At 46.0% G+C, this 25050-nt stretch overlaps 2 protein-coding genes across 3 annotated transcripts in view; one reads left to right on the top strand and one right to left on the bottom strand.

Annotated features, from left to right (window-relative positions):
• Positions 1 to 535: 535 nt before the first annotated feature.
• Positions 536 to 5236, bottom strand: Scox (Synthesis of cytochrome c oxidase). Its single transcript, XM_084598883.1, has 7 exons — positions 5041 to 5236; positions 4885 to 4965; positions 4711 to 4801; positions 3945 to 4142; positions 3446 to 3538; positions 2901 to 3016; positions 536 to 832 (listed from the first exon to the last, which is right to left on the bottom strand). Exons 1-7 carry the CDS (start codon positions 5116 to 5118, stop codon positions 683 to 685), a joined length of 807 nt encoding a protein of 268 aa, XP_084455009.1. The 5' UTR covers positions 5119 to 5236; the 3' UTR covers positions 536 to 682.
• Positions 5237 to 5432: 196 nt separating this feature from the next.
• The window catches only part of LOC146197128 (cyclin N-terminal domain-containing protein 1-like), a 102494-nt gene continuing 82876 nt past the window's right edge, over positions 5433 to 25050 (top strand). For both annotated transcript variants that reach the window (XM_084598880.1, XM_084598879.1), the window contains exons 1-3: positions 5433 to 5787; positions 11268 to 11371; positions 17941 to 18121. In XM_084598880.1, coding sequence (XP_084455006.1) covers positions 5638 to 5787; positions 11268 to 11371; positions 17941 to 18121 — 435 coding nt within the window. In that variant the 5' untranslated portion in view covers positions 5433 to 5637. The remainder of the gene's footprint in view (positions 5788 to 11267; positions 11372 to 17940; positions 18122 to 25050) is intronic.

The following is a 25050-nucleotide window of genomic DNA, read 5'->3' as shown; positions in this document are numbered from 1 at the left end:
GCTGCTTCATAACTGATGATTATGGATACCGGAGTGAGATATATGTTGGCTCAACTGCACTCGCTCCACTTCAGAAAGCCAGTTGTTCAATACTAAAATTACTGAACAAAACAAAAACCTCGCCTGAAGTTTCTAGGACACTTCAGCTGAGCCTTTAAATGTATGACGCAGCAGCATTGATGGCTCTTATTATAGTCTCCTACAAATCCTCATTTCCATACATCCCTTTTGTTACTAGCTTTATCACTAATCCCTGAAATTTGTGGCTTGTGTCAAATTCATGTACATTTTAATTTTACACAAGTGAAGCTTTGGTATCTATAGCTTGAGTGTTTTCACTTTAAAAAAGAAAAAAAAAACACTGCACTGGTAGGCTGTTTGGCTTGCAGTAAGAGATGCAGTATACTGACATTATAACTTTACATTTTGTGGGTAAAAACTTCTGTGGCATGCATTCATTTTTGCATAACGCATACTATATACAATGCGAAAAAAAAGTGATTTTAAAAGAGCGGTATACAGAAATAAGACGAAGTAGGATTCATTGTCGTTTACTCACATACGCACATTATTTCTACATGAATACGCAAATAGTGTATTTACATTGCTATCTTTACGGCCTGTACATTAATTCACACATGCTGTGGCATTGAGAATACAGGCATGAGGTTGAAGGACTCCATCAGAACCATGAACCTCCCTTGGCACGTTTGTACTTGAGGTCTTGAATCTGAATGGCAGTTGCAATTTGAGAAGCTGTCCTATTCTGGCCATAGTAGTCAATGAACTCCCCATCAGGATCCACCAAGTACATGATAACAGTGTGGTCAACCTGAAAAGCCAGTTAATGACGGACATTAGTCGCTTATAACAACATAAAAGTGCTTTCTACAGTGCTGTTATGAAGGTACTTGTACCTAAAAAAAGCTTTCAGTGTTTCATTTCACCGTACATTTAAACAGTAGCGTGCTTTATGAGACCCACGCAAGTCCAATTAGATATAAAAGGTAGACATAAATCAAAGTTGCACTAATATATGCACTGTCAGTACTAAGGAATTATAATAGAAAGTTTTAGCTTTTATTATAGTGTAAGTGATGAGTGTAATGTCACTACTGCATGGTAATATAGCCAAGCATGAATTATGCAGTTGTTTTCCTTTCACATCTTTTGGCACTGAATACTTGCTAGGATGGAATAGATGATACAACTGGCATCACTAGAGCTGGAGGTTATGGAACGTTTATTGCGCACATTTTCTTCACTTCACAACTGTTCAGGTCCTTTTTAAAGAGACGGGCAGTCATGCAGAAAGTATTCATCGAACGTATTTGAATGGAACATTCATTATCTGAGAACTTGCACACAAAGTGACATGCAGACATACAGCTGACATCAATCGTGCTTGCTTTTCTAATGCAGCATACAAGAGCATGCACAAGAAATGCAATTTTTCCTTCACTGAGCAGAAGCTGACACAATACTGAGTCTCTATTGCAGTCAGCAGAGCCTAACATACCATCTGCTGGGCTCGTGACACGGCCTAAAATTTCCTCATTAAACGGGCTCGCTTTCGAAGCTACAGCTTGGGAAAGTACCAATTAGATATAGCAAAAGAACAAAGTGGCAAGTAGGTGACCTATTCTGATCATTAGTGCTCTTATGTCACCACTGAGATTTACAAGTGATAAATCAATCGACTAGTGTTTTACTCGTTGCTATACTGCAATCATCTTTTTCATTGCCATGACTGAACATGATAAATGATTGTCACATCTTGTACCCAAGAAGAATGGCTCAGAAGTGACCAGATAGACTTCTGGTGTGGAATACTAACTACTAAAAAATGGACAGAATGCTTAATTAGGCACATCAGTCTCAGTATGGTTGCTGCACGGCCATTGTGTGTATTCTCATACGGCAGTGTGCATGCATGGTCCCTCTTGTTCACATTAATCGGCACGCCACTACACTACAGAGCTCCATTGCTGATATGTGAATGGAGCTAGGCTCCTGCTTCAGAGTAATACTAATTAATGTCACTAATTAATATTCATATACGAAACAGGCCAAGAGCATATCCTTTTAATCTATAAAATAACTAAACATGAATGTCAGTGTTACAGTTGAGCAATGCCGAGTTTTCAGCTTTTAAATCTCAATTTTGCTGCCCGCACATCTTTTACTGGATAACATATACAAGGACAAAAGAGCAGCAGTATCTTGTAGCCTAAACGGACTGCAGTCTGAACTGCTCTGAAACATTCATCCAGCGCCTGTTGATGCTGGTGGAACTGTTGTCCTACTGAAGCAGCAACCTTTAACTAGTTTTACAACCTTAATACAAAAGGAATCGGAGCTTGAGTTCTCTAACACTGACTGTGTCCTCACCATACACTGGACCATACACCACAGTGTGCTAATTTTGTAAAATCTATGCACATGCAAACTGATGAATGCCAGGTAGTCTGAACTGATTAGAAGGCCTCCATTAAAATGTCTTCAAGCTTATGTAACACTTGGGGCATTTCACATCATATACACCTCCATAGGTGTGCAAAAGAAGCGCACGTGTGAGAACTGCAGCATCGGCGACTCAAAGGAAGACTTTTCGGTCGCTGATGCTACAGACGATGCGGATTTAAAATGCATCATCCAAACTGGTATTAAAATCGATACAGTTGTATGCTATCTGTGCACCAAATATCAGCGCGAATAAGCGAGTGGTTTAACAGACAGAAGCATATTATAGTTCGCGTTAAGCGTTGCAACTGTCGTTACATATGTCAGCTATTTTCAAAAACACAATTTCACTAAAACTGCAGGATAGTGTAGCTATGTAAAACCTGCATTTATGCAAAATATGCACGTGTCTTTGAGGCAGTAGAATTTTAACTTACAATATAGTCTTCGGCTTCGTCCCGTGGCCCAGCACTGAAGTATACTCTGAATGCCCTTGATGCTTTGTCAACTTGCTCCTTGTTTCCGGTAAGGCCCAAGATCCTTGGATGAAACTCTAGACAGAGCACACAGGATTGACAGAGATGCAGCGGCAATTTCCACCAACAGTGACATGGGCCAAAGTGTGATATAAGGATGACGTAAATGGGAAATAAAACAAACAATGACAGCAGAGGAGAAAATGTTTCGCGACATGGGAACTTTTTGCATCCTAATGTTTTTTTGAACATGGCAGAAATGAAATTGGCAATCAAATCTATAAACACTGTATATGTTTGGGAAATAACTTATCAGCAGACAGCTGCAAAAAAGAAAAAAAAAATGTAGCCACTGCCTCATTGCCATGCTAGCACTGCTATTATTATAACTTTAAACTGAAGCAAAAATTTTTACAATAGTGCGATTGTTTTCATTTTTGTTCTTTTGATGCCTTTTTTATTTACTTTTTTTTTAACTGATGGCCATTACAGACACAAATTCTCACCTGCTAAATAGGCCTTCACAGCTTTCACATCATCTCTCTCAGGGTCTACTGATATAAATAATGGCTGAAATGAGACGTCCGGCATCTCTTTGTCTGAAAATAAGATAAAAAAAAGAGCATATCAAATGGTGAACTGCTGCCAGTTTGCTTTACCTTTCAAATTAGTAATAACACTTTAAGACCTCGATTTGGAGGTAGTTTTACACAAAGTCATTAATGGCATACTAAATACATGGGACAGAAAAGACATACACAAGAACTTGTACAAGCCACGACACACCTGCTGGGCTCCATGTGTTTTTGCACACCACTAATGCTTCAGGATGCAATGCCAAACTTGCTGTCGTAACTGACAGCAGGTGTGAGTAGCAAGAAGTCATGAGTGAATATAAATGTATCAGGGTGTTTGGCAAACTTTAGCTTGCTCTAATTATGAAGCTGTCAGTGCATTACTGCTATATGCCGTATCTAGCAAATCATGAGCCAAAGTCACGCTTACCAACAATGTCTATAATCTTTGAGAGCTTTTCAAGCTCATCTGGGCAGATGTCGGGGCAGTGGGTGAACCCAAAGTAAATGAGCAGCCACTTCCCCAGAAAATCCTTGCTCGATTTGGGTTCATTGTTGTGGTCGATAAGCTCAAAGGTTCCACCAATGGCTGCTTTGCCCAAGGCCCTCTTACGCTCTTTGTCTAATGCTGTTTAAGAGAAGGCAATAAAAAGGAGTTGAGGGGGCTTATTTAGAAGCACAGAAAAGAAAACATGACACAACTGAAAAAAAAAAAAAAATGATTGTTCAATTACTTTATCTTTCCAAAAATGAACAAAAAAAAAAAAAACAGCACTTTCTCATGCCCCCTGTTTTCAAAGACAAGTGTTCGAACAGTTCCAGCAAAAAAATAAAATAAAAAATTGAAATGCATAATTACAAGCGAGTTTCTTGTGTGCAGCTGTAATTACAGCTTTGTTAGACAGCTACACAGCTATATCTGGCTCGGAACAGGGTGCTTCAACTTTTTCTACAACAAAAGAATCGACATTAGAAAACGTGCTCTTTTCTCAGCAGAAGTCTTTTTCTTTGTTATTCTCGGCTATTATTAATCTTCTCACTCATGCGCTTTACTTACCGCGCTTTCGCATAGCTTAACGATATAAGCTTCGAGTGAACACTTGGAAACTGCTCCGATCGAAATGTCACACACAGACAAAAAAAAAAAAAAAAAGGGAAAAAAAGAGGGAGAGAGAGGACGAATACTAGTGCCTTACCCTCCTGCTTTTTTCTTTTGGTGTAAAGCATAAAACCCAGCAGGGCACCACCGATGGCGAAAGTGATGCTCAAGCTCTTCCATGTGATCGGCTGCGTGCAATATTAGCCGGCAAAGTTAGAACAGCGCACGCGAAGGGACACACCTAGCAAAGTTAACAGCGCACCAGACGTACCACTTTCCTGTCTTTAGGATTGGGCTTGACGCTAGCAAAGTTCCTGCGACTTTGAGTGCAGCAGAATTCGACAGTCTGGAGCTGAAACGAAATTTTAGCCGGTTAACGCTCTGCATTGCGACGGTTAGTCACGGTGGGATGAAGTTTGTAGACAACCTTTGGAGGCGATCTGGAAGCAAGGCTCACTGTCCTTGGGAGTAAGAAGCGGTTGACTCGGCATAGCGTTAGCAGCATGGTGTCCTATATGGTCTGGTCCAAAAAGAACAAAAGCTTTCTACAAATTCCTGGTCCGAAAGTGGCGTGCGTCTGCACAGAATCTGCACGGCGCCATTACCACTGTTGCCAAAGGAAGCGCAGTTTTTGCGTACATTCAATAAAACTAATCTCTTGTATGTGCATGCGTTTGCAGTGATTATTATAATACTAATTTAGAAACATTTCTAAAATTAATTTACGAACAACTGCATGAAGTAACAGTTTTGTATATAAACGGACACACAAGTGACTGCACCACATCTCATGCTGAGTACATTGCTGAGTATGCTTAGCAGACGAACCATCGTCGACCTGTGCATGTGAGCTCGTAAAACTGTGCCGCTGTGCAGTTAATTCTTGCTGTTTATTAATAATTTTAAGCTTGTTCTCTTCCTGATCTGCAGGGCTATCAAACTATCTAAGTTCTCCCAAGTGTCAGTGGTTCAGCCGAATTTACTAGAGTAACTTTGGTTTCGGTTGAGCGTCTCAGCGAGAACTATGGCCGAGGAGCATACTGACCCAGACTTCGATGACGAAGTTCTTTTCGCAAAGCACACGCAACTAGTTGGCCCCGATCTGCTGGAGGACGTACTGTGCATTCTTGCCAAGCAAAACGAAGATGCAGTTCAAACTCCAGGAGAGTATTTGGTAAGTCTTAAGGAACTGTGTGCAGTATAGTGTCCAGTGGCGAAAAACAACTATGCGCACGTGCACACAACACCGTTCAGGCGCTCGTTAGAAACGCGCAAGCATGCCAGGAAAGAGCATGTTTACTCTGTGGATGAATATAAACTGTGCGACTCAGTATTTCGTGTCGTGTGCTTATACCTGGTTACGAGGCACGAGGTAGCTAACGCGTCGTAGAAAAAAAAAAAAAAAAAGGGGGAGGGAGGGGGGGAGGGGGCAGCTAAATGCCTATCGCGCATGGTGCCTCTGACCAGAGAAGCAGTGCAGCCGTCTTATCAATGCAAATATGTAGAATATACGTTATCAATTAACGGTGTTAGATTGTGTGCCACTCTTACAAACGAACGCGCCTTGCCCAGATCTGCTTTTGCCAAGTGGAAAGCATTATTTATTTATTTATTTATTTATTTATTTATTTATTTATTTATTTATACTGCGATCTTTTTCAAGACGTTAGCAGGGTGGGCATGCAATATACAAGTTACAATAGCTGGAAACTGTAAGCATAAAGTCTTACTTGGCTATGTTTGCAAAAGTATGTCCGCAAAACGTGGAAGCAAAATGTAGCGTGTGAATGACGTCACTTATTAAGATGAGACTGGTAGTCATAAATGTGTATGTAATGGTCGACAAGTGGTATATAAATGTCATGTCATGCCTAGTCGTGTCATGTGAGTCATATAGTTATCATGAGCCATAGTAACGTGCTGTGAACCAGCAGATCAGAGGTCTAATGTGCATGGCTATGGAGTCCATGACTTGTGTAAGTCAATTAAGTCATACTATGTCATGTCATGTGTAGTCATGACAATAAAAGGTGCCGAGTCATGACACTCTAGGAGCTATTAAAGAGCAGACAATGCACATACTTTCGCACTTCTTCAATGCTGATCTCTGCAGTGTTCCCAAACTTTTTGTTCAAGACGGGAAAGCGCCATGACGATACACGCAGGTGTACCGTGCCAATGATCACCTGAACATATTGTTCGGTCGTTTCACATTCCACGTCTCGGACCGGCCGTGTGCAATGATTAAACACGGCCTGCCGCCCATGCTTGCGACTAGTATATACCGCGCCGCTTATCAACAATCGGTGTTGGCGCTCGATAACAGCAAGATATACCGAAGGTGCACGTTGTTAGCCACGTCACTCAGCGGCTGTTGGCCGCACAGAACCGATCTTGTTGCTTTGAGCCGCACGCTTTGGACGCTGGTCCCAAAGAAGCGATTGGTCAGAAATGATTCGTCACCAGTCCTACCCTGCATGGGTCGGGCGTCGCTGCAAGCGTGGCTGCGACGTCGGTTGTTTTGTTCACTATTGCCCTACAAAAGGAACACCCCGAATGTTGTGATGGCATCAGAAAGCCTGGTGATCACATGGCAATGCTCTGTGAAAGCGACCGGATGCGCTGCGAGGATAAGTGCTTGGGTTTGATCCCTCTGCGCTGCGCGCAAGCGACTGTGCTGTGATCGCGGACAAGTGTTGTGCGTGAACACATCGGGCATCTTTGAGTTTCGGGTGTTGAAGACGACATGCAATGCACCACATCTACTTGTGTGGGGGCGCAAGCTCTCCGTATTTGCCGGTCGAGTCGAGCGTACAGTGTAGGCCTTCACAATCTTGAGCCCTGCGAATGAACAGCACCTGCTGCTCTGTGGCCTCAGGCGAATGGAAAGTGACAACAAATACGTCAAAAAATAAATAAATAAATAAATAACGGGTTGCTGGGCCATGGGGCAACTTACTCCGTTTCAAGTTAAGAAAACAGCGCCAAAAATCACTCAAAGGAGGCATTTCAACCAATGGCATCTGTTGCAACGCTGGTACTATGGTCCCTGGAAAAACTTGGGACCAGGCTGGCACCCCTTCAGGACTTAGCGGTCTCGGAGAGCAGGAGGTGGGGGGGGGGGGGGGGGGGGGGGGGGTCTGAAACCCCCACTACTACTTTAAAGTGGTCTGAGACCCCCCACGCTCGAATATGTGGGGACGCCATGAATCCAAAGCAGGCAACCATTGCATTTTTATTTTAATGTGAAAGCCTTACTCGGTACTCGGCTATGTTTGCGAAAACGCGTCCGCAAAACGTGGAAGCAAAAAGTGGAAACAAAACATGGAAGCAAAATGTAACGCGTGATGTGACGTCGCGTTAAGATGAGACTGGTAGTCATGAATGTGTCTGTAATAACGAGTGGTATATAAATTTCGTGTCAAGCCTAGTCATGTCATGTGAGTCATTATAGTTTAGTCATAGTCACTTGTCATGAGTCAGTCAGATCAGAGATTTGGATGACTATGGAGTCCATCACTTGTGTAAGTCAATCAGTCATGACACTGACTAATGTCACGAAACAAAAGTGCTGAGTCATGATCGACACACTAGGAGCTACTAAACAGCAGCCAACGCGCATTTCTCTGCAGTGGTCTCAAAGCTTCTTTTTAGCGGTGGTCGGAACATTTTTACTGTTTTGAAAACGAACTGAAAGCTGGGAGTAAGTTTCAGTTTGAATCATTAACGAGTTTTCTAAACTAACTTCGAGGTCACTGCATTGGGAAATTGCGAAAGCATTAGCACTGCCGTAACGTTTTTACTAACTAGCTATCACTAATTAGTTTTATTATTAACTGGTATTTGTAGTAACCATTATCATTATCACATTTTTACTATCATTAATCACTTGTTAACCAGCAATGGTTCGATATGACATCACCAGGTGATGCGTCACATCCGGCGACACATTTGCAGACACAACATAGCATAGTAAAGCCTTCGCCTTAACAATAAGTGGGCCGCGGCTGCACTACACGAAGTATTGAATTATTAGAGAGTTTTAGCTTACCGTGATCCTCGATCCGCTACCGTGATCCGCCACCGCGCGTTACACTGCGCATGCACAGATCCCTTGACGCCGATAGATGGCGCCACGTACTGGATGTCGGCACATAGACCTGCCGCGTTGGGACCAATCAGCTTGTGCGCCCCGCCCACGCGCGGTAGCAGGTCACGGTGGCGGATCGCGGATCACGGCAAGCTAAATATCTCTATTAGAGAGATTTAGCTTACCGTGATCCGCCACCGCGCGTTCCACTGCGCATGCCCAGATCCCCTCGACGCCGATAGATGGCGCCACATACTTGATGTCGGCACATAGACCTGCCGCGTCGGGACCAATCAGCTTGTGCGCCCCGCCTATGCGCGGTAGAGGGTCACGGTGGCGGATCGCGGATCACGGTAAGCTAAATCTCTCTATTATGCGCGCGCGCGCCAAATATCCCCGATTTTCCAGGTTCGCACCATGTTAAAGCGTTGGCTCAGTGAATTGTCTATGCTCGCGCAATGTTATTAAACTTGGGAGGCTGATTTTTTTTTTCTTTTCTGTCAAGCAGACCGACCTTTTGTAAATAAATGTAGATAAAATTTTACAAAGTCGATCTCCGTCGCACCAGCCCATCGGGTTTCTTGATAAATGCCACACTTGTCCTCAGTATGAGAGGATAGTATAAGTTAGTGACTTCGCAAATATTACGTTACAAATAACTGCCGGCACTTCGTTGCAGTGTGAGCTGATTTAAGTCATCGAGCATACTGGCAAAATGTGGGGATCGCATTTTCAGGTCTATGGCGCATAAAAACAAGTAAGCTACCTTTAAAAATTGTCTCCCCCTTTTCGTAAAGAAGACCACCAGCATCTTTCCCTCTCTCTCACACACACTCTCTCTCTATCTCTGTTTCTCTCTCTACCTATGCTCGAATCAGAAGAGACAGCTCTTCTACAGAGCAATTTAAGACACTATTTTTTGTCCGTAGGCTGTGCAGTTTCTTCTGGGGACTGAACTGTCATACATGCCTGAGACAATTGGGGGGTTCCTCCCCGTCTGTTGAGGAATTTCGCCACTGCATTCTTGACTTGCAGCTAATGTACGAGAAATAAGCTTCGGCTCCCGGCTAATCGGCTTCGATTGTCGCCGAGTTCGTCTGCGTGCTTTTTTCGCCTTACATGATTTCTGGTCTGACAGCATTGCAATCGCGTTCACTGTAGCGATTATTTTTTACGCTGTGACTTCGTATTCAGTATACAGAGCCTTGCAGCGCACTTTGAAACATTTAAGTGCCGCGGACACTATCGACTTAAGACGGGTACAGTGGTTCGAGACTGCATCCCTGTTTACGTCATCGCTCTCGTAGCTGACAGTATACATTGGCAATAAGTTTGTATCGAGTGACGTCTGTAGATGTAAGCTCTTCGATGAGCCCCCCCCCCCCCCCCCCCCCCCCCCCTTTTTAAGACGAAAGCTTTTCTAGGCTTATGCAGTGGAAATCTCGCATCGGCGAGATTTGTTCGCGAGATTCCACGAGATTGCGCGATGTGTCCGCCAGACGTCTACATAATTTTCCTAGTCAGGAGTCAACATAATTTTGTCAAAGAAAGAAAGGAAAGGAAAGGAAAGAAAGGAAAAGAAAGAAAGAAAGAAAGAAAATGAAATGAAATTATAAAAGTACACAAACACGCACTATAGAGGTAGAAGAAAATAAGGAGGAAGGGGTTTTGCTAATCTTGTAATTGTTTTTCCCCCTTGGGCCAGCCGCCGTGCACGGGCGCTAACGTCTTTTCGGACTGCTAGCGTACCTCGTCGTTGTGGGAAAGAGCAGACCAGGGACAGAGCGAATCCAACCGTCCGCACTCCCTGTCTGTGTTCGGAGCCTTCTACCACTCCACACTTTTTGGCGGCAAATTCTAATAAAGGCAGAAAAATGCCAATCTTACATGTTCGCGTGTGCATGATTCACTTGTGGTTGTATTCGTCGTGCGATCGGATAGCGGGCATGAGGCGATTTCGGGATCTGCTTTCGTGAGACCGCAAACGAGCCGCTTCCATCTTCGTGTAACTGCGTAGGGTGTTTTTGTCTGCCGATGCACATTGCACATGAACGTAACCATAAGCTCGATCGTCGCTGAAATAGTTGTATATGCCTGAACGGAGCGCGAAGAGATCGACATCAAGTGCGACAGAAGGCGAAAGGGGACAAGGCGGGAAAGTCGGCGCTTCTGTCAAATCTCGTTCGGAGTGAGATGTATCGTGAAGCGAGTCGCACGCCATTGCCACGGCCGCTCAGTAGAGGTATGTAGAGGCACACTCATGCCGGTGCCGGTGTGAACACTGGAAGTCGCTCGGTGCTTGCTGTGAGTCGATGAAAATGTCACATGACCTCCGCATGTGTTAATGCTCTTTTACTAAGTGCACATGTGTTAGGTCGGTTTTTAAACAGGGTCCACTGGGGCGTGAGTAAGTGTTTTCGAGAACGCTTATGAAGGCCGCCTCGAGAGCGGGAACTGTCACGGAAAGGCAGGGGAGGATGGGGAAGCTAGGAGTGCTCCTATTATCGACACTAATAGGAACTATGAGAAGCGATGTTAGCGAGCGCTCTTTCTCTCCGCTGCAGGATTACCTCGCTCCCAGCAGCACCGTGGAGCTCGTGTTCCAGACCTGCGCCGAACTCCAGATGCCCCTCTGCGTCCAGTTCACGGCTGTAGAGTACCTGGACAGGTGCGTATCGTATACGCTGGATAGCTGGGTGTTCTGTCCTGGCAAGTCCTGCGACTTCAAGCGAAGGGGCAAAACTGCGCAGGTTGGGATATGCCTGTAGTCGTGTACAATCCAAAAAACTAAGGTTCAGTGCCCCTCAAAGGATACCATCCAGCAGTGACGTCGACCGGTAGTCGTTACGTCACTGTTAAACATTGGTTAAAGCAGTGGTTAACCTTTTCACCTGAAAGCCTCCGTGATGTCACACAACGGTGCAAGGGGACTAAGCATGTCGTTATGGCAGTAGATCGGTCGGTGACCTCCCTTGAGCGGCATTCATCGCCCCTGAGTTGAGCCTGACTATATTGTATTGGCCCAGGCCCAAAAAGTTGAGCTGTTTGTGTCCAACAGCGTATTTCAATTGGCGATCCAAAGCACAATTTCTTGCTCCGCGAAACGAAACTGAACCGTGCCCTAACAAGCGATTTGGGTTCAAAATCCTGCTTTCGCAGCGGCTCGCTCTTCCTTGCCTCGCCAAAGTCTCAAGTGAGCCTTTTGTTTGATTGGTTGATTTGGGATTTCTCGTAAATGCTGCGGATTTTTGAGCTCTTTCGCAGAGTCAGACCGATACACTCTGATACGCCGATTTCAGTGCACACACAGTGATTGTGAGCTTTCTGGTCTATCTTACCGTTTTATGTCAGTTTGGATTAATTGGTACTTGAGCGCGGTCGTTGAGCTTGGCCTTAGTGTTTATCATTTCGTATGGCTTTAATAGGCGAGAAAAAGCCAACGCGGCATGCATGGGTCGGCATTTTTCATTTTGTTCCCTCGACTACTGTTCGCGCTTATTCTTGTCCATTTTCTTGATTCTGAGAACATTTATTAGCTTTTTCATTTTAGCTCTGATATCCTGTTCTCCTGCGTTTCTTGTCCTCACCGCTAGTACGTATGGTACGACACTCCTTTTCATTTTAGAACGTTAGCTCTTAACCGTTTTAACGGCGTCGTCGGCGTCCTCAAGCCACGCGCGGCTCTGCCGGCGTTCCAAATCTCTGCGGCGCCAATTGTGTGTGTATGTTTGTGTGTGTGTGTGTGGGGGGGGGGGGGGGGGGTGGCTCAGTGGTTAGGACATATTCGAGTGCTGAGCCCAAGGACGCGGGAACGAATCTTGGCCGTGGCGGCCGCGTTTCGATGGAAGCGAAAGGTAAGACTCCCTTGTGCTGTGCGATGCCAGTGCAATAAGCCATGAGAGAATGCGCACAGTCAACAGGGGAAAAAGAATCCAAACTTCGAAAAGCAGACGGCCAAGCAAGAAGCGTAGGGTTAAACATCCGCCATTTGATACGGCGGCTCCCAGATGGCGCCAGAAGTAGGGTTACACTAGTGTTCCTGTATATGCTCCCTAAGGAGCATTACAGGAGCACTAGGTTACACTAAAGTCCCGTAGCCTCCGCGATCAAGCGCGCCGTTGCACCCAAGCTGATCGCGGAGGCCACGGTTAAACTTCCGCCATTTGACGCGGTGCCTCCCAAATGGTGTCACATGTGCAGCTGAAATTGCAGTGCATCAGGCTCAGAGCCTCAGAAAACCTTTTGCGTCTGGTAACAATAATTTATTGTAAGGTTACGTGACGTCATCACAGCCCCTATAAAAGAGCTGTATGCAACTGCAAAGGAAAAATAGAAGTCAGCTCCTTCGCACTTTCATATGTTTAACAGAAATAGTCACTGCCAATTTTTACCTAAATTTTCGCACCATTGATACTATTTTTCTTAGCCAATTAGCTTTCTCTTGTGTTCGCTATTAAACACCTAAAGATGGAAAGGTTAGCCTACTTCAAAGCAAACACCATTTAGCTTTGCCGATTGTCACCACGACAACGCCAGAACAATGCAGTTGGGTGCAATTCGAAGCTTGTAAGCCTTGGAACGTTTATCCGCCGGGAGGAACGGAGGGGAGGGGGGTGGCGAAGTCCCAAGAAAACTTATGAAATACATAATTGGGCTCCGCCTTCGAGGATACGACGCGGTAGCCTCGATGGATCCCGTCTGCTCTCCCCTTCCGGATCTCTCTCGCTTAGGTGCACTTTGCTGCTCGCTTATCACAAATGCTTTAACCCGTGCTTCTGCTATTTCACACATACGCAGTAAAGTTTTTGGTTCGGATGTTGATGGGTGACTGGATGGTGGAGCAAGCCAGTAAGTTGGTGGAGCAACTTGGTAAACAACCGAAGAACTTTATACAAAAGAATAAGAGGTACAAGAGTTATATTCACAAAGGAAAACTAGCCGTGGTCGGCCGCGCCGACCGCTAAACAGAGCGACAAGAGACTCCGCGTCCCCGCAGTCGAGCTGGCGCCTCTTGCCCCAGCTCCAAAGCAACCACTAGCTACTCCCAGCGCTCGCCAGCGCGAGCGTCCTAACGCAAGGAGTAGCTCCAGCAAAAAGACACCCGGGCGCAGTCCCGCGCTCCTGAGATGAGCCGGGGGGAGCATGCCCCTTTCCACAAGTAAAAAAAAATAAAAACACATTTACTGCAAACTGTCTCCTCGGCAACCTTCGCAAAGCGCACCAGATGCACGCTACACATCGCAGTGCAGCGCGACAAAAGCCTGACCCCCCTTCGCGGGTTTTATGGCCTCCGGTCGCCCCCACTCGTGCGACGGCACAGCGGGAGCCCGCGCTAATGAGGTCCGAGGAGAGGCAAAAGGGACGCCTCTCCCATCTCCAATAGCAAAGGGAAAATAAACTCAGAGGGGGGTCCGAAGGAAGCGCTCGCATTTTAGAGCTAATGCTCTCCTTCTAGGAACTAGAACGCGACACGCAGTTCAACACTAGGCCACCCAGCTGAGAAATTCTCCCAAAACACAGGTACAGATATACATCAACACATACACGAGGGTCTGGCATAGAAACTTACACAGACAACCCAACAACCGCTGAGGCCGAACAGAGCACGGGCCTTACATACGCATTAGCATATGGTGACAAGCTACCACATTACATGGAAGACCACCCAACAGTTGTACGAACATGCCTGCGGGTCCTAAGTGGAGCATGCCTGATTCGGAATCCAATGACCCTGGAGGGCTTGATTCTCATCTCATCTGCCTATCTCGAAGGAGAAGCCTGGGTTGGCAGCTGCTGCCAAGCTCTCACACAAACCACCGACAAATCAGTGCCACGTCGCCTGCCAGCTACCTGGCAGAGGCACGCCCATGATTTTTCACCCAATGCCGATGGCAAATTTTCTGGGGAACAGGTCCATTAGAGAGTTTTAGTATACCGCGATTCGTTTCCGTGATCCGCGACCGTGCGTTCCACTGCACATTCCCAGATCTCCTTGACGATGACTCCATCAGCAGCCAGACCTCAACCAAACCGGGTGGTGACACGCAGGTGACCCGACGGGCTCTTGACCGGGCCTTGTTGCGCATGGGGACCCATACGTCCAAAAGGCTGGATGACATTCATGCAGGGCTTGCGAAGTGCGACAACGAATGATACGTCTTGTTCATAGACACAGTCAGATGAAGAAGGCGCACCAGAACGTAATTTTTCTTGCTGAAATGGCGTAAAAGCGGCTGATAACTAACAACGCATGTATGCACTTTGAATTTGCTATTTCCGCAGATTGGATCATGTTATGCATTAGCTTATTTCTGCGCCTGCTCTATTTATTTATTTCGAATACCTGGAAGACCCCAGGGTTGAGGGGTTTTACATGAGGGGTGGGTGTGACAGAATAAACAGGGTTTACAAAAAAAAAAAAATGTTCAGTGGCGGTTTTGAAGTGGCTTGAATTAGGTGAACAACGATTTCAGCGGGAAGATCATTCCAGTCGATGGCTGTCCTTACAAAAAATCAGTTGAGATGCGTTGTTTCTCGAGCATGTGGCGGATAAACGACCGATGTGTGGCTGATGCGACTGGACGTGCGGTGAGTCGGCGTGACGACGGCAGTGTTGGGTGATAAGGCATGATAAAATTCAAGAAATAAACAGTCTATATATTTTACGGTGCACTTGTAAGCTTTGGAGACCAGCTTTAAGGTTTAGATTAGCGACGCTCGAGAGTAGTCAGAGAAGATAAATCTAGCTGCGCGGTTTTGGATTGATTCAAGTAGATATTAGGTTTTGAAGATGCGGATCCCACAAAGCACAGGCGCACTCCAGTTTAGACCTTATAAAAGTTATATAAGCTAAATGTTTTAAGGAAAAAGGTGCCTGAGCTAGATTACGTCGATGGAAGTCAAGTGTGCGGTTAGCATCGTTAGCAACGGATGCAATGGATGAAAACCATTTGAGATTACTGAAAATATTGTTACGACTCAAGCCACAGGGAGCCGTGAAGTTACACGTAGCCGAGGACCCGAGAATAAGGTCGGCTTCTAGTTCCGATCACAGAGTCCAGCACCAGCGCGCCTCTCGAGCCAACAACCGCTTCGTCGTCGTCGGCACCAAGCACGGCAGTCGCGCGGCGCTAGGCACGTGGCATTATTCCCCCCGTGAAAGAAAAACATGGTCCCGATGACAAGGTGAGAGAAGAAAAAAAAATAGGTGTGAGGTGAACTGTACAATAACTCGAGGTTTCACTTGCAGGAAGCGCTCATGTCACGCGAAAAGTACGGCTTTAAGCGCACCACATGCACAATTTCAGGCCGCTGACGCCGAACACTGACGGTCACAGTTCCATCTGGAATAACTTCATAATTAACGTTGTTTAAGCGGCGCAGGACTTTATAGGGCCCAAAATACCGGTGCAGCAGTTTCTCGCACAAGCCTTTGTGGCGCACGGGGGTCCACATCCACACTTGTTCCCCTGGTTCGTAATGGACTTCCCTGTGCCGAAGGTTATAGTGTCAAGCGATTAACACCTAAATATTTCAGAAAGGATATATAGTAGCTCTGTTTAGTAAGCAGTTGCGCGAATGATAATGCTGACGTCTGTGGAAGGTAATTAGTGCTATGTTATTAACGTTGAGAATCATTAGCTAATTTCGACGCCCTTCCTCAACTTTCGCCAGATCAGTCTAAAGAGCCAAGTTATTACTATAGGGTTATGTATTGGACGGTAAATAACATAGTCGTCGGCAAATAAAAGGCGGACATTGGAAGAAGTGGTGCTGGGTAAGTGAATAATATATATATGAAGAAAAAGAAGAGGACCAAGTACTGTACTTTAGAATACCGGAGACAACAGAGGTGAAGCTGGAAGAGTAATCGTGAGAAAGAATAAACTGGAAGTGGTTAGTAGGAGATTGTTTGATCTAATGAAATTCAGGTGTGTTTAGATTTATTGTTGAAAACATCAGTAATAGTCCCTTGTGGGGAACCTTATCAATATTTTTCGAAATCGAAGAAGTGTGCATCGATGAGATTTAAATCTAAAAATTGGGACTAATTTTGTTAAGAAACAACGCAAGTTGGGTGTCACATGAGAAGCCTTTCTGAAATCCGTGCTGATTAGGATGGGAACACTTGATGAATGTTAAAAAGTTGACGAGTTGAGAGTAGTAGTAGTAGTAGTAGTAGTAATGCACTTTATTCAGGACTCAGATTAAGCGTCCAACAGGTCGGCTGCCTGTTGCACCAAGGCTAGTTGGTCATTCGGTGAAGAAGATTCCAGCCAGGCACGCCAGGATACAGGTGGGGAGTATGGATAGTGTGAGGATTGTATGGCGGCAGGACAGAGGAAAAGACAGTGTTCAAGATTCGCGTAGATGGAGGGGCAGTTAGGGCACGAGGGGTCAGCTCGCATGTGATAAAGGGAGAGGCGCGCCGGGGTAATGAGGGCATTTGATTGAATTTTACGGAGAACTCTGGCTTGGGGGATAGTGAGGGCTGGGTGGGGCGCCGGAAGACGGGCAAAATCTTCCTTTAGCTGCGTATAATGCTCTTTCAGGATGTGTTTTAGAGCGTATGCCTCGTCACTTGTCGGTGGGCTGACCCAGGGGATCACCGGAGCCCGGTTATGGAAATCGCGGGCGATCTGATTACGGCGGGGCTGAAAATGTGGGCTTGAACTGCGCTAACTATATATGCTGTGTTTTTCAGAACCTCCATTAGCGAATATAAACATTTGCGAATGAAGCGAAAACATTCGCTTGCCGCCATGAAAAACAGCGAGCATGCATCTAGTGGGAGGTGACATGGGAATGTCCCCTTTTTTATCACAAGGCTATGGTGATCCCATTGAAAGTAATGTCGACGGCTACAGGACATCCCTCTCTACCATTTCTTTACATAGACGATAATATAGTCCTGTAGCATCCTGCATACGCTGTATACGTAGTCCTGTATACACTCGCGCGTATATACCGCATAAATGTTTTTGCTCGTCTCTGATTTTTGTTGTTGTTTTCGCGCAGAAAGATTGGGCGCACGAACATCGATGTGATCGATACACGAGACTGCCATACAATAACACAGTGTTTTCTCACATGTTTTGTGAACGATACTTTGCCTCCCCATTTTGCTCAGACGTCCAGACAAATCAGGCACTGAGCGTGCCGAGGGACGAATATATGATATCAGTGTTGTTATCACGGTACCAATTGTTAAATTTCTCGATGTCGTGTCTCCCGCAGGTTCCTCGTGCAGCACGTGCGCGACCTTCGCCGGCAGCTGGGCCTGCCTACGTCCATCCGTTCCGCAAAAAGCTCCGGCGGCGTAGGGTGGGACACGGTGATGACCAGACTGCGCGATCAGGTGCCCCTGCGCATGCTCTCCTGCATCCAGATTGCCAGCAAGATGTTCTCCAGCATCAAGGTACGTGACTCAACTGGCATCCGTGTGTTTCGCAGACACGAGGCTCGGGAAGTGGTAAGCACCCGCGGGATAGCGTATATGAATGAATGAATGAATGAATGAATGAATGAATGAATGAATGAATGAATGAATGAATGAATGAATGAATGAATGAATGAATGAATGAATGAATGAATGAATGAATGAATGCTATTCCGCTTTTGTCGTACAACAAGCGCGGGTGCTCTCGTTCTCTTCCAGCAGAATAAGAGAGGATTGTTTTCGTAGCGAGGTGCTACATGCACAATCTATGCATTGATGACGTCGTTTGTGTATAGAAGATGGAAATGGAAGGAGATGTGGAAGAGGAGGAAGGGAAGGGGTAGAGCAGACGACACATTTGCTAGGTGGAAACCTCCGGTTGCGCCTCATCAGTGAGCCAGAGGAGAAAGTCCCCCGTGAACGAGAGCGCAGATTCCACTCTTAGAACTGCTGCAATGTATTTGTTAAGATTGCTTCGTGTCAGGAAGGGTGTTGTTGTGGCTGTAGGAAGAAGGAAACGAAAATGCACGGGCCTGCTACTGGCTCTGTAGCTGAGCCACCTCCGCTGCCTCGTGCAGATAGACGAGAATTTAGAGAAGAAAGAAAAGGAAGAGGGAAAGAAAGACGCGCGCCGCAACAACAGCCGTCGTCCACCACCAACGGTGGCATGTGCAATGACGGCCTATAACAGATAAAAATTCGGTGCCAGGCCAGCCCCCTGCCGCAAGCGGCGGCGACCCACCTGTACCAGCCCCATCAGGGGAGGGCGACGTGCACCGCTGGTGAACGGAGATGGGCTGTTGTATTACGGAAGATTGTACGAAGGCTCGAGTAAAAAACCTTGGATTTGTCAAATGCTCTGTACGGTGGTCAAGAATTGATTTTTATTACATATTAAACTGCGAAAGGAAAAAAAAAAAGCATTTTTTTTTTTGTTTCAGCTGTATAGGTTTCCGCTTGCACACGTGAGTACTACCAAGCCTACCAGGAGGCGCAGCCCGTATTGCTGGTTAGGTCATTACTCTTCTGTCACGCTTAGTGCGTACTTATACTGGCCTTCGATAGCGTTTTCGTGCGTGGTTCCTGCAGCTTAGATACGCCCGTCATTGAAGCTAAGAATGAGTTCGTTATATTGCTTAGCTTTAAAGCAAAAGAGCGTACGTTTGGAGCACGGTTGAAATTTTAGAACAGAAACGTAACTGCTGTGCGAAGGATCAGACTAACCATGCAGTAACAACAGGGGAGCAACAAAAGAAATGTTCACGTTTAAAGTTTTCAACAGATACCACTAAGAGAGCAGAATATCAGCAGCAGTCAAAACAGGCAGACAAAGCTACTAACGAAGCGGATAAGTGCGGAAAATGTTAAACCTATTTAATTTCATTTTTTGTTTTGTCGAATATCGCTTAACGCGTGCAGTCTAAGCAGGCTTAGAACTGCATGCACCGTCACCGCAGCGAGTAATCCACTGAGGTGAAGTTCTCGTTGGTCGCTACACGGTTACAAGCAACCTGCATAACCATTTTGTTTGCCGGTGAAAACGGTTATCATAGCCTCCGCTTGCCCAGAAACCGACGCTTTTCGGCTCTGATTCCGCATATTAATCTTCTTCTTCTTTTTATTTTTATCAGCGGCTATTTACAGGTATTTTTTGCTCTAAATCGGAAAGCATACACGGTCAACTACCAAGCTGTTGCGTCTTTCTTGGGATGACTTTCGAAGCGGCGACACTCGAGTCTCTGGCACAACTTTCTCGCGAACACGTTCCCAGATTTCAACGCGTCGCTCGGTGGTCCCCGAACTTTGAGCTGAGCCACCCGGCTGTGTACGCGTGCGATAAGTGCCGCTCTTGTCGCTAGTTGAAGTGGTGAAAACAGCGTTGCTGCTGAGTGCTGTGCAGCATTCGTCCCGCTTCTGCCAAAGCGACGACGCGCGTCCTGTCTCGCGGAGTACTCACAGCGCAGCCAAGACCTTCGTCACGGATCTGCAGCAGGTTCTTGCGCGAAGGTACTTGCACCGGTACATGACCTGATTTTTTTTTTTTTTTTTTTTAGTGCCTATTCTTGACTTGTATGCGATGTTTTTTCGTTTTTCACAGCTTCCGTGTAGAGCTACACATGTTGATCGAACAAAGCTTTCGTTCGAGAGGCGAAACTATTGCTTTAGTTGATCATTTTCATTTTCTTTCTGGGGACGGAAACTGTAATGAGGCTAATTGCTACATCGACGAAGTGGGTACTATCGACGAAGTGGGATAGCTGAGGACAATGTTTTAGTCATTCCACAGAGGGAAGGAAGCATATACGGTCAAGAGGCTTGATGTTAAAAAAAAAAAAAAAAAAAGCAAAGTCCTTGCTTCTGTCGCATAAAGTAAAATAACTGCAGTAATCATATTGATGCAATCACTTTGCCACATACATACAACGTCGTTGCCTTGATCAGTGGCCGTGTACTGTTTTAGCCGCAAATGTGCGATGACAGCTATTGCTTGCACAGGACGTCAGGGACCAACGTAACAGCGCGCGTGGTGATGAATTATTTAGAAGGGTGAATATTTTTGGCCTTTTTTCAGCTTTTTTCCAGTTGTGATGTATGGATGCGAGAGTTGGACTGTGAAGAAGGCTGGCCGCCGAAGAATTGACGCGTTTGAATTGTGGTGCTGGCGGAGACTCTTGAGAGTTCCTTGGATGGCCAGAAGATCAAACCAGTCGATATTGTCGACCATAAACCCTGACTGCTCATTGGAGGGTCAAATTCTAAAGTTAAAGCTCAGCTACTTTGGTCATCTGATGAGAAGAGAGGAGTCGCTGGAGAAAGATTTGATGTTGGGAAAGGTTGAGGGTCACCGGAGAAGGGGTAGGCAGCGAGCGCGATGGTTAGATGGCATCCTCGAGGCGCTGCAGATGAAGTTATGTGATGTTAGGAAGATAGTGAGAGACCGGGAAGCGTGGCGTGACATGGTCCATAGGGCCACGAAGAGTCGGACACGACTGAACGACTGAACTGAACTGATTTATAAGAATAGCGGCTTATTGTGGTTCGGAGTCCCTTACTCGTAGCTTTTCTTTTTTTGTTGCGCTTCATTGCTGCTGGGTTCAGTTAGGCGTAAGGGCATGGCGACATTTTCAGCTAGACCTGCACTAAATGTGATGACGAAGGGTGTTGCAGATGAAAAGGGGATTGGTCGACGCCATTGGCTTCTCCGCATTTTTCTTCAGTCTTATTTGACTACAGTGTCATCACTGTACCCAACATATCGTCTTGCCGTTGCTCCAGGCAGCGCCTGCAGAAACTAGGCTCGAGGAGCTGTATGCACTGCACTGTATGTTCATTCATAAACACTTTCTAGAGGGCACTCGCTTGAAGTGCCGCTCATCTGTCACCGGTAAAGTCGCATCGTAACGCCGTCTGTGAACGGTTAACATGGCTAAGTGATAGGTTTTTGTGTGCACATCGATTTTTTTTTTTTTTTTTTTGCGACACCCTTGCATGCTATGAAACCGCATTCATTCCTTCGCTTCCTCTGATTCATCGCTTCCTCATCCGCTGTTGCTGGAATGTTAGCTCATCAGAACATGGTCATGTGGCCGAACACTACACGTTCCTCTCACACTTAAGGTTCCCCTCTTCCTTTTCCTCATCCTTCCCCGTGCTCCCGATAAAGTCAGGTCCACCTGGTTGCGTGGCGTTCCCCTTCACATCAGCGCTCATGCTCTGAGCCAACCACCTAGACTAGGCGCTCATGGCCGCTGGGTTTTTACATTATTTTTTATTCGCTGGTATTTACGGATATTTTTCGATCTAAATCGGAAAGTATACACCATCTAGGTTGTTGTTGTCAGAGCTTCCCTCGCAATAATTGAACTACTGCTATCGCTGAGTTAAACAAAAGAACGTCTCCGGGAAATGATAAGGTGAGCTATGAAGCTTTTGCAAAGCTGCCTCAAAATAGCCGGCTTCGCCTACTCGAATATTTAAACTCTTCATGGCTTACTGGTGAGGTTCCTGCAAAGTGAAAGCTGGCTAAAGTTATTTCCATTTTGAAACCCGCAAAGCAGCCAACTAGATACTCATCTTTCCGTCACATTGCCCTACGTTGGGAACAGTTGCGGGAGCAGGGTGTCTACCGCTCGAAGTCATCACACAGGAAATTATTCTTATCTATCTACCACATGTACTTCACGAAAAGAAACACTTCCTACATCGAGTACATATGACCCACAGCAATTCCTATCTACCACATGTACTTCACGAAAAGAAACACTTCCTACATCGAGTACATATGACCCACAGCAATTCCAGCTTTGGGCAAGCTGTTCAGCTATTGCACCTCCTTGCCATCAGTCAGCAACGTAAATTAATGGCTCCAACCTTTCCTCCTTGGACACTCTCACCTCTTAAAATCAAGAAGCTCCTACCGGGTGTCACTGCAAAGAATGAAATGCCGCAGGCTACACTCCTACAAGCTGCTGTGACATACTTAGCTGGGCAGTATTCGGAAGATACACACATCTTCACTGATGGCTCAACTTCACATGACTCCTCATCATGCGGACTTTATAGCCCTCCTTCAAATGCTGTCATGGCGTCTACAGCGTAGAACACCCTCCAGCACAGTAGAGCTATACGGAATAAAAGAAGCGCTACAAACCATGTCAAACCTATGGAAGAGAACAAATCATCAGCCCATTTCTCATGACATTAGATACCTGCACCACTTGGCTGTTACTGAAGGCCACATTATAATTTTTCACTGGATTCCGGCTCACTGCGGTATCCTGGCCAACGAGAGAGGACGAAGCGGCCCGCGGAGGTCTACTACGTCACAGCTATAAGCGCAACTATTTCACAAAATCAGATGCGTCTCAACTCGCCAAGCGATATACCCAGGATGAGAAGAACCACCTCTGGAACTTGCAAAGTTAAAGTCATCATTACCCCTCTCTTCATTCCATTGACCCACATCTCAAATCAAGGCTTCCGCGTTCATAGAAACAATTTATCATCGTCTCCATCTCAATGCTGCCTTTACGAACAGTCTACGGTACCGATTCAAGCAAGTAGACAGTCCGTTCTGTGACAACTGCGGCTCAATTGAGACTGTACTCCACATTCTCCGCAAATGTCCAGCGTACGCCAACGAACGTGCACACTATGAACAACGCATGCAGACTGTCACCCAAATGCCGCTTACAGTGGACTCTATATTCGGTCCTTTAGGCTGCTACAGACAGCAGTGCCGTGCAATGACATTATTATTTGCCTATTCAGATCCTATTGGTATGTTAAACAAACTCTAAATTACCTACCCACATGATCATCCCGCTATAGTGGACTTCGGTCTTATCCAAAAAGCCATCCGCCCATCCTCAATGACCGCACTCTTTCCTAACCCTTCTTCCATCTTTATTCCTTAATCTCCCTACCCCATGCAGAGTAGCATGTCAGCAGACATTAACGCCGGCTGAAATCTCTGTTTTCATTAAAGATGGCTAAAACAGACGCTTGGGCAAGTTGGTGATCCATGGAGGGTAAACAGCTCGTTTGTGCACTTCTTATGTCCTCGTCTATTTTGCGCTGTTTACCCTCAATTCATTAAAGGGCCTTCTTTCTCTTCCCTCGCACTGAATGGACACCAGGGATCCTTGCTCTGCGCACTGAAAGCGGCTACGAACAGAGTATGCATTTTTAGAGCATACCGTCGCTTAGGGACATGATGATGACCCTTGAGGCCAAACCCTTTTTAACGGGCGATCTACGAGGCTTACTCGGATCAGGTCAAAATTGAGTTAGACATCTATTGTACCGCCCAATGTTGCCAGCTCTCGTTCTGTGAGAGAGCTCGGTACAAGCGATTTTAAACGTGTTGCCCTTACTCAGCCAGCTCTTATTGGTTCTCATCGTTGCTTCAGTATTCCCATACTCTCGCGAATACTTCCCCGCCTCAGTGTTGCTTGTATGGTAAACTCTTCTTGCATTCACTCTTGGTCTTCTATGACGTGTCAAGTAAAGGCCACTTGAACGTAAATATGCCAAACAACTGTGCAGAATAAAATTCAGAGAGCATACTTTTTGCCTTATGAAATCAATTCGATTGCCAACTTCGCTTTACAAGCGCTTTTTTTTTTTTTTTTTTCTGACGCAGAGGCACACAAGACACAACAAAGCGGGTGTCCTTTGCTGGTGGCCTTTGTTGTCCCTTATGTGTGTCTCAGTCTAAAAATACACGCTATAAATGAAATTAGAATCCGGTATTCTTTTAATCTTTATTGTACCTACACGTCGACATCGTATCAACAATGTAAATTGGTTTGCGGGAAAGGCGCAGGGGTTGTCACCCTTCGAGGTGGACACCGGAGCTGCGCCAATGACGTGAGGGAAAGGAAGGAGGTGGGAGCGAAATAAGAAAAGTCTTTGGATAGTCTTATCTTACTTCATGGGTCAAATTCTAAAGTTAAAGCTCAGCTACTTTGGTCGTCTGATGAGAAGAGAGGAGTCGCTGAAGAAAGATTTGATGTTAGGAAATGTTGAGGGTCACCGGAGAAGGGGTAGGCAGCGAACGCGATGGTTAGATGGCATCCTCGAGGCGCTGCAGATGAAGTTATGTGATGTTAGGAAGATAGTGAGAGACCGGAAGGCGTGGCGTGATATGGTCCATAGGGTTACGAAGAGTCGGACACGACTGAACTGAACTGATATCGCACAGCACACGGACGCCTCTCCGTTTCGCCTCCATCGAAACGCAGCCGTCGGCGGTGGGAATCGAACCCGGGTACTCCGGCACAGTGGTCGGGCATCTTAACCACTGCACCACCACAGCGGTGCAACACAGTGGAGATTTCCTTTCCTTGGCGCGCGTTCGTTGTAGTGCTGCTGCAAATCTGGGTGGGATTGCCGGCACGGCGTCG

Source organism: Amblyomma maculatum, chromosome 3 (genome assembly GCF_055883805.1).
Source record: "Amblyomma maculatum isolate TAMU_Amacu chromosome 3, ASM5588380v1, whole genome shotgun sequence".
NCBI lineage: Eukaryota > Metazoa > Arthropoda > Arachnida > Ixodida > Ixodidae > Amblyomma > Amblyomma maculatum.
The sequence above is the reverse complement of the archived record's forward strand: the minus strand, read 5'-3'. Positions and strand labels throughout refer to the sequence as shown.